At 49.7% G+C, this 9,511-nt stretch overlaps 1 protein-coding gene across 2 annotated transcripts in view; it reads left to right on the top strand.

Moving 5' to 3' along the window:
* Positions 1-247: 247 nt before the first annotated feature.
* Positions 248-9,511, top strand: part of LOC124719124 (nascent polypeptide-associated complex subunit alpha, muscle-specific form-like) — a 219,435-nt gene continuing 210,171 nt past the window's right edge. For both annotated transcript variants that reach the window (XM_047244819.1, XM_047244820.1), the window contains exons 1-2: positions 248-3,742; positions 6,143-6,775. In XM_047244819.1, coding sequence (XP_047100775.1) covers positions 253-3,742; positions 6,143-6,775 — 4,123 coding nt within the window. In that variant the 5' untranslated portion in view covers positions 248-252. The remainder of the gene's footprint in view (positions 3,743-6,142; positions 6,776-9,511) is intronic.

Here is a 9,511-nt window from a genome sequence, read left to right as displayed (position 1 = left end):
CACTCCAGACTCCAGCACAACCAGAGTGGTCTCGGCAAACACAGGAGCTTCAGCGTCAGTGGCACCGCGCCACCTCCCTCTGCAGCTGGCTCCCAGCCTGAGGAGGACAGGAGGAGGTCCATAGCAGTCGTCAGTGGTACCCAGGCTCAGCAGCAGAACCCAGGGTCTGCGAGCCAGGGACCGGGGCTCAAGCGGCAGTCGTCAGTCTTTGGTTTCATCAAACGAGCGAGGGAGCACTCTCAGAGCCGAGCAATGGACCAGCAGCAGCAGCAGCAGCAGCAGCAGCAACAGCAGCAACAGTCGCAGGCACAACATCCCCAGCCTCCAGAACGGGAAGCGACACCCAGTGGTACTGGGGCCGGAATGGCACCGTCGTCATCTCCAGTGCCCCCGAGGGTAGCCAGCCAGCCAGAGGGCGATGGTCAACAACAGTCCAGCTCTCCAGCCAAGACTGTCCAAAATGGACAAGCTACATTAGTGAAAGATGATCAGAAAAAGCCAGACCAGCAGCCAGTAGTATCTCAAGCCAATAATGGAGCCACAACACAGCAGCAGCAAGCGCAAGCAGCAGTTCTGCAAACGTCTGGTGGCTCTAGTGAGAAGGAAAGTTCTGTATCATCAGGAGTAAAAGCTGAAGCGGAGCAGTCTAGCAAGGATATTGCTGCTAAACCAGCTGCCAGTCAGAAACTTCCTGCAGATGAGTCTTTCAAATCTAAAGATGTACTGGTCAATGGTGAAATTGCTGAGTCTCTTTTTCAGCGTCCTGCATCCAGTCTCGAACACGATGACGACAAAGATGTAGTGGTCATGCAGGCTCCACACAACCATGTGAATGGTCAATATGATGGGGCTGGAGAGGCATCTGAAGATGATGATGATAAGGATGTTATCGTTGCTGGAAACAAAAAGGCGGAGGATCGTCCAGCTAGCGCTATGGGAAAGGAGTCTCCAGCAGGTCAAAGTAAGAAGGGGACTCCAGGTGGCCTGGGTGGAAAAGAATCTCCAATATCTCAAGTGCCGAAGGAGTCTGCAGTGGCAACAGTAGGCAAGGAATCAGTGGTATCTTCAGAGGACAAAGAATCACATCTTCCCCCAGTAAGTACGCAGACGCCTCCTCCAGATTCTGGCAAAGACTCACCAGTGCTCGCAGTTGTCAAGGACTCGCCAACACCTCCGGTGCGCAAAGATTCGCCTGAAGGTAAAGTAGGAAAGGAGTCACCTGTACCTCCCGTGGGGAAGGCCTCTCCTGTTCCACCAATGAGCAAGGAGTTGACTGCATCTACAGTGGGAAAAGAGTCGCCTGTGCCTCCTGTAGGAAAAGAATCCCCTGAACCCCCACTGGGTAAGGAATCGCCTGTACCTCCAGTGGGCAAGCAATCACCCTTACCTCCAGCAGTGGGTAAGGAATCACCATTACCTCCAGCAGGCAAGGAATCCCCTTTACCTCCAGCAGGCAAGGAATCACCTTTACCTCTAGCAGGCAAGGATTCACCCTTACCTCCAGCGGGCAAGGATTCACCCTTATCTGCATTGGACAAGGAATCGTCCTTACCTCTGGTGGGTAAGGAGTCGCCCTTACCTCCATCAGGCAAAGAATCGCCTTTACCGCTACCAGGCAAGGAATCCCCTGTTCCCCTGTCAGGCAAGAAATCGCCCTTACTTCCAGCAACCAAGGATTCGCCCTTACCTCCGTCAGGCAAGGATTCGCCCTTACCTTCATCAGGCAATGGTTCACCCTTACCTCCAGCAGGAAAGGATTCACCCTTACCTCCAGCAGGAAAGGATTCACCCTTACCTCCAGCAGGAAAGGATTCACCCTTACCTCCAGCAGGAAAGGATTCGCCCTTACCTCAACCAGGCAAGGATTCGCCCTTACCTCCACCAGGTAAGGAATCCCCTATACCTCCACCAGACAAGGACTCGCCCCTACCTTCGGTAGGAAAGGTTTCACCTTCACCTTCAGCAGGCAAGCAGACACCACAACCCCCAGCAGACAAGGAATCACCAGTGCCTCCATCACACAGAGATTCACCTGATCCTACAGGAGCTACACGAGTCTCAGCAAGTGAAAACTTATCAAGAGGGAATGGCACTGGGCCGGGGGACATCGAGACCTCGGCGGCGCTTGGTGGCAAGATGTCCCCCACTCCTCCAAGTGGGAGCAGGGAGGAGCAAAGAGCTTCACCAGGGCCGCTCTCGATGAGGTCAGGAAGCAGTTCTGGGAAGGTATCTCCAGTCAGCAAGGACACAGAGAAACCAGGAGTTCCAGTACCCACTGCAACAGATCAGAAGATGGAGCCCCATTCTCCGGAAACGAAGAAAGAGGAAGCTCCTCAGACGGCGGCGGCAACGGGGAAAATGGACGAGATCCCGGAGAGACAGATTTCGAATGGAGCTCCTCCAACGCGAGGCATGGGCAGTTTGCAGCGAGAGCCTCCAGAACGAGACGCCGCTCGTTCACCCGAAGAAGCCAAGAGACGACCAGAAGAAGCGGACATTCCTGCATCACCGACTCCACGACCACTGTCAGCCAAATCAGCTGCACTTCCAGCTACCACAGCAGTTTCAACACCTGCTGGTACAGCACCGACACGGGAGGACGACACGGCAGCAGAAGCGACGGAGGAAGAGCGGCAGGAGGTGCTGCAGGACGGTCGTATCGATGCGAAGCTGAAGGACAGGAAGTCCCCGACGACTCCACCTCCTTCGCCAGCGACCACAGTAGACGTCAAGGCCACTCGGGAAGAGGAAGGGGGCGAGAAGAAGGTGCACGAGGACGGCCCGAAGGAGCAACTTTTTTCAAGTCCCACAGCAGGAGTTGCAGCCAGCGGGTCTCCAGAACCAGTCGCCGCCAGACCACCATCTCGACCAGCACCAACTGCGGCGACGGACAGCCCAGAGACGACTCCAGCGTCCCGGGTTTCTCTGGCAACTTGCCCGGCAAAGAGTGAATCTGCCACTAACGTTACTGCAACTAAGCCTCCGTTACTGACAGACGAGACACCTCAGAAAGATGACACGACAAAGGCAAAATCGAAGAGTCCGTCTCCGGACCTGCAAGAGACCTCCCCTCCTCCAGCCTCTTCTTCTCCAGATGTTGGAAAGCCACCTGTCTCCCCAGACATCAGGAAGCTCACCTCGCCAGTGGCGGCGTCCAGCATAGAGGACCTCCCAGAGCGCGAACGCGAGCTCCTGCAGTCGATTGACTCGGTGAACGGGGCCGTGGACTCGCGACCACAGTCGGCTGCCCTTTTGAAGGAGCCCACACCGTCGCCGACAGTCCTGGACGGTAAGTCGAAGTCTCCGTCGCCGACGTCGCCCAAGTCACCGACGCCCACGGCTGCCAAATCCCCACTGCCACCCCCGGGCAAGTCTCCGACGATGAAGACACCGAGCCCGAAATCTGCGTCTCCAAAGCCTTCTTCGCCCGAAGCCAAAGAGGTTGGAGAGAAAGAGCTGCAAGCAGAGACTGAAAAACTCGATAAGGCTGGAACTTCTCCAACGGAGATGAAACAGTCGAGCCCTGTAGACACTAAGAAGCCCCCCACACCACTGGCAGAGGCCAGATCTGCCACACCCAAGAAGGGTAAGGTGTCGCCAGACACAGCCAAATCGCCACCACCAGTGGACAAAAAGATGCCGTCACCGCCTCCTACAGATGGGACAAAGAAGTCTCCATCACCTCCGATCACAACTCAGATGGTCTCACCAGTTCCGGCAACTGCTTCACCAACATCCAGAGGTAACGTAATTATCTTTTTATATTTCTGTTTACAACATGCTATCAACCAGAACTATCATTTACTGATACTGCTCCCACCTAAGATCTTTCTATCTATATGTTATGATAGTTCCACTATTATATTAAACTTTTCATGGTTAACATTTATTTTGCGTGTGTTTAAAAAAAAAAGGTCAAAAACTGTCTCTTTTCTTTGTGCTTTTTGTGTGTACATTTTATCAACTTAATTTCTGTCAAGATATCTATATATGGGGAGTGCCTTTTATGCTTTGACTTCATTTCATGTGACATGACAATTTTATAACGAGTTTTATAACCAACATGATAGTTCGAATATTTTGTATAATCAGCGATATGAATTGTAGCCTCCCCCCCCCCTTATTATGGTTTCCCCTTAGATCTGATGATGGCAGCATGAGATTGTTCAAACTGGTCATGCTGGAACTGTGAAAAGTGTCTACTGTGCGAGTGTGTAAGAAAGTGTGTTCGCCATAACGGATCTCCTCACAGCACTGCATGTGTACCTTACACAATAAATAATACACTTTCACTACCAAGAAAATTTAAGGTGACCGATTTAGGAAATCGGTGAAGAGGGATATGTATCCCATGAAATTAAATGGATCCATGTTTTCACTGAATCTAGGATTTTCAGAGTTAAATTTTTAATTTTAGAATGATTTTCTCAGGTTAAGAAATATGGAGAAAATTGTAACAAATCAGTTCCAAAACACATCATTCTCCTGACAATCTAAAACATGAAGTATTGGACACAAATTTGCAACACTTGAAGATGTCTTTGACATACCATATACCGTTGTTTTCTATATTCCAAGAAGTTTTCTGGAGAGTGTACATAGAAACAACATAGACATTATGTACAAACCAGCAGAAGTACTGAGGTGTGCAGTTATGTTTCAAAACAATGCCTATGGTTTACGAGAAAGCACAATTAGTTATTTCACACGTTCTTGGAATGGAGAAGATGGTGATTTGATCTGATTTTCGTGAAACAGAGGCACTATAAACACAAGACGACCCATTTGATCCCTCACAGTCTTCTTTATATCCATCCCATGGGCCGTAGCATTTTTCTCCAAGTTCCGAAAGCTTCTCGCTACACGCTAGCTCCAGTCAGGTATGAGATGTACACGACCCAACGCCCAAAAGTGGGTACTGCTTCAGTGGGACGTATGTGTCCCATGTACCACAAAAAGGTTAGCAGTTTTGCTAGGTTCATTTCCTAATTCCGCATTAGAGAATGTGGTACACAGACAGCTAAAATAAGATGACATACAGAACAGAGTTTACAAAGTTCGCAGTTGGTCAGTGCTCGCACGTTCCCCCCTTAGGTTACCAGGAAGATTGTAGCCTGAGGAAGGGCATCCATCCACAAAGCTAATTTATGAAAGCAGACTCCGTACTGGACTGGGTAAACGCCAGGGAAAAGAAAGATTTACCATTTATGTACCTATCCTTCATTAACCACGTACCAGCTCATTATTTAGAACGTCTAGCATACTGTCTGATTTTTTCCGTCTTAAAAAGTTTTTGTAGAGTCAGTGATTTTGCAATGCCATGGCTTCACTTCAGCATGTGTTCATTATTTGCAGACACAAACCTCGGTATTCCAGCAAATGATAGGTAGATATGAATGTTCCAAAAGGAAAAATGAACGTTATAAAGTATTAAAAATTCTGCTCAAGGTTCCATGAGGAGTCTCCCATTTGAAAACCTCAACAACAATATTAACAAAAAAATACATTTTATTTATTTTAAATATAGCCTATCACCTAAATGGGCCATTGGTCTTACATTTCTTCCTGAAAGCAATTGTACCTGTAGCATAGCCATTCCCGTCATTAATTCTTGGAGTACTTACTACATATTACAGACACTGTTACTAGAACAGCCCAGCAGACTACGGCTTCCGCAGTGTGCAGTCTCTACACTCGTTTCTTCTTCTAATTAATTATGAGCTGTATTACTAATTTATCCTTTGAAACTATCCTTACAATTACAATAAGAGCAATAAAAACCTGATAATATTAATAAATTAACAAATACAACATCCAGCATGAAATTGGGGGGGGGGGGGGGGGAGGGAAGATGTGATTAAGGATTTGCTCCTTCATTGTGGCCTGTATCCCGTATTACTGTTATATTCTGCATTTCACGATATTCTTCTTCCTCCACCCAAAACACCGCCACTTCATTCCATATCTAGAGATCAAGTGGAGATATCCCAAGTGTTATCTACAATACTTCAACTAACACAGTACCAAAATTCCTGTCAACTGAAGAATTGCTCTGCATTGCATCCTATTAACTCTAAATGCTATTGTTGTTACTTCAAAGTGAGAACTGCATTCGTTCACACACAGCTCATTGCCATTGCAGAGTCGCCGGTACCTGAGAAACGAGCCGAGACGCCAGGCCCCACTGCAGCTCCTGAGGGGGGCCCCACACCGGAGGAAGTGGCCAAAGTGTCCCCGGGAGCCAAATCGCCCTCGCCGACTGGCAAGGCCAGTCCTGCACTGGCCGGCAAAGTCAGCCCCGCACCATCAGACAAAGTCAGCTCTGCATCAGCTGACAAAGCCAGCCCCACACCAGATGATGCTGCCAGTCCCGCACCAGGTGATGCAGTCAGCCCCGCACTGGCTGACAAAGCCAGCCCCACACCAGCTGACAAAGCCAGCCCCACACCCGCTGACAAGGCCAGCCCCACGACGGCCGACAGGGCCGAGTCACCTCCGCCGGCAGAGCCGGACAAGGGCCCCGAGGAGGGCACGGTCCGGCAGGTGCAGGTCGAGATCGAGGACGCGCAGGCACTGGCCAACGGGAAGCTCTCGTCGCCAGAGGAGGAGGACGCGGGGTCCAAGAAGCCCGGGCTGGTGAACGGCGTGGTGAAGCCTACCAAGCTGCAGGTGACCTCCGCCACCTCTGCGGCGACAAAGCCCGCGGCCGGCGACACCAGGCGGCGGCCCCTGCGCCGACGTGCCAAGGACCCCACAAGCGCCAGCGCGAGGAAAGGTGCGCGCACGCACCCCCCGCCACCCGCCTCCGCCAGTTGCTTGAGCCGACCCTCCCAGCACCTGCACCACCACCACCACCAGCGTCCCGCTGCCGCTACCCGCCACAGGCCGCCCAGAGCTGCTTCTCTCTCACGTTTGCTTTGTCTGTTGACAGGTCAGTCCAGTCCCCCAGCCGAACAGTCGGAATGCCCAAATTAAGCCACGCCGCCTGCTCTCTGTGTGCTCCTGCTGGCCGCCTGCGCTCTGCGTGTGTCGTCACTCTGGCGAATAACGCTGGTCTAGGGCAGGGTCTTCCCCAAGACTGCACATGTAACTGAGGCGAATACACAAATGACGATCCCACGGGGAAATGCCGAATGTGGTAGTGGTCTAGTGGAATATACAGCTAAGCTTATATTTATCCTAATCAAAATATCCACGGGTGTACTGCCGGTCTACAGTGTCCAGTGCCCGTTGGACACTGTACACCGGCAGTACACCCGTGGATATTTTGACCATCAAATACGCCGGGAGAAACTCGAGAATCATATATTTATCCTTGCTGTACGGAACTGTCCGCCACAGTTTTATACATTTACAAAATATTTATTAAGACAATGCGTTTGAGAGTAGTAAAGTCAGATGTGCATTAATCTGAAGTAACTGAACGCAGTACGTTGTCCTCGATGGTGAGTGTTCATCGGAGGTGAGGGTATCATCTGGAGTGCCCCAGGGAAGTGTGGTAGGTATGCTGTTGTTTTCTATCTACATAAATGATCTTTTGGATAGGGTGGATAGCAATGTGCGGCTGTTTGCTGATGATGCTGTGGTGTATGGGAAGGTAAATGGAAATGTCGTGTGGCTAGGGCCTCCCGTCGGGTAGACCGTTCGCCTGGTGCAGGTCTTTCGATTTGACGCCACTTCGGCGACCTGCGCGTCGATGGGGATGAAATGATGATGATTAGGACAACACAACACCCAGTCCCTGAGCGGAGAAAATCTCCGACCCAGCCGGGAATCGAACCCGGGCCCTTAGGATTGACAGTCTGTCACGCTGACCACTTACCTACCGGGGCGGACTATGGGAAGGTGTCGTCGTTGAGTGACTCTAGGAGGATACAAGATGACTTGGACAGGATTTGTGATCGGTGTAAAGAATGGCAGCTAACTCTAAATATAGATGTATGTGAATTAATGCAGATGAATAGGAAAAAGAATCCCGTAATGTTTGAATACTCCATTAGTAGTGTAGGGCTTGGCACAGTCACGTTGATTAAATATTTGGGCGTAACATTGCAGAGCGATATCAAGTGGGACAAGCATGTAATGGCAGTTGTGGGGAAGGCAGATAACCGTCTTCGGTTCATTGGTAGAATTTTGGGAAGATGTGGTTCATATGTAAAGGAGACCGCTTATAAAACACTAATACGACCTATTCTTGAGTACTGCTCGAGCGTTTGTGATCCGTATCAGGTCAGATTAAGGCAGGACATAGAAGCAATTCAGAGGCAGGCTGCTAGATTTGTTACTGGTTGGTTTGATCATCACGCGAGTGTTGCGGAAATGCTTCACGAACTCGGGTCGGAGTCTCTAGAGGAAAGGAGTCGTTCTTTTCGTGAATCGCTACTCAGGAAATTTAGAGAACCACCATTTGAGTCTGACTGCAGTACAATTTTACTGCCGCCAACTTACATTTCGCGGAAAGTCCACAAAGAAAAGATAAGAGAGATTAGGGCTCGTACAGAGGCATATAGGCAGTCATTTTTCCCTCGTTCTGTTTGGGAGTGCAACAGGGAGAGAAGATGCTAGTTGTGGTACGAGGTACCCTCCGCCACGCACCGTATGGTGGATTGCGGAGTAGGTATGTAGATGTAGATGTAGAAGTGTGGTGAAAATTATTTTTTGGGTGTGCCATTGAGATTATTTACCGAAATTTAACCATTTTTGCTGCAAATTTATCTGCATCGCACAAAGCTAAACATCAGTCACGATTATTTTCTGCGTGAGCCATTGAGGTTATGTATCGAAATTTAACCATTTTCGCTGCAAATTTATCTGCGTGACACTGAGATAAATATACTTTCACACTGAGACGTTTACATTACATTACATAGGATGGTGCTACAGAAGAAGGCTGAAGATTAGACAGATAGATCACATAGCCAATGAGGAGGAACTAAATAGAATTGGGAGGAAAAGAAGTTTGTGGAACAACTTGAATATAAGAAGGGATCGGTTGATAGGACACTTCCTAAGAGATGAAGAGATCATTAGTTTAGTACTGGAGGAACGTATTGGGGGGGGGGGGGGGGGGAGGGGGGGGGGGGGGTAAACATTGTAGAGGAAGACTGAGAGAGAGTAAAATAAGCAGGTTCAATGGGGTGTAGGTTGTAGTGGTTCAAATGGTTCAAATAGCTCTAAGCACTATGAGACTTAACATCTGAGATCAACAGTCCCCTAGAACTTAGAACTACTTAAACGTAACTAACCTAAGGACATCACACACATCCATGCCCGAGGCAGGATTCGAAGCTGCGACCATAGCAGCAGCGCGGATCGGGACTGAAGTGCCTAGAACCGCTCGGCCACAGCGGCCGGCTTGTAGTGGTTATTCAGTGATGAGACTTGGACAGGACAGAGTAGCATGGTGAACTCTTTCAGACCAGTCTTCAGCCTGAAGGCAACAACAACAATAGTGAATATTGTCTTCCAAGAGGTACGAGCTTTTCAACACTACACCACAGTTTTACAGTCG

This window comes from Schistocerca piceifrons, chromosome 10 (assembly GCF_021461385.2).
Source record: "Schistocerca piceifrons isolate TAMUIC-IGC-003096 chromosome 10, iqSchPice1.1, whole genome shotgun sequence".
Classification (NCBI taxonomy): Eukaryota; Metazoa; Arthropoda; class Insecta; order Orthoptera; family Acrididae; genus Schistocerca; species Schistocerca piceifrons.
The sequence above is the reverse complement of the archived record's forward strand: the minus strand, read 5'-3'. Positions and strand labels throughout refer to the sequence as shown.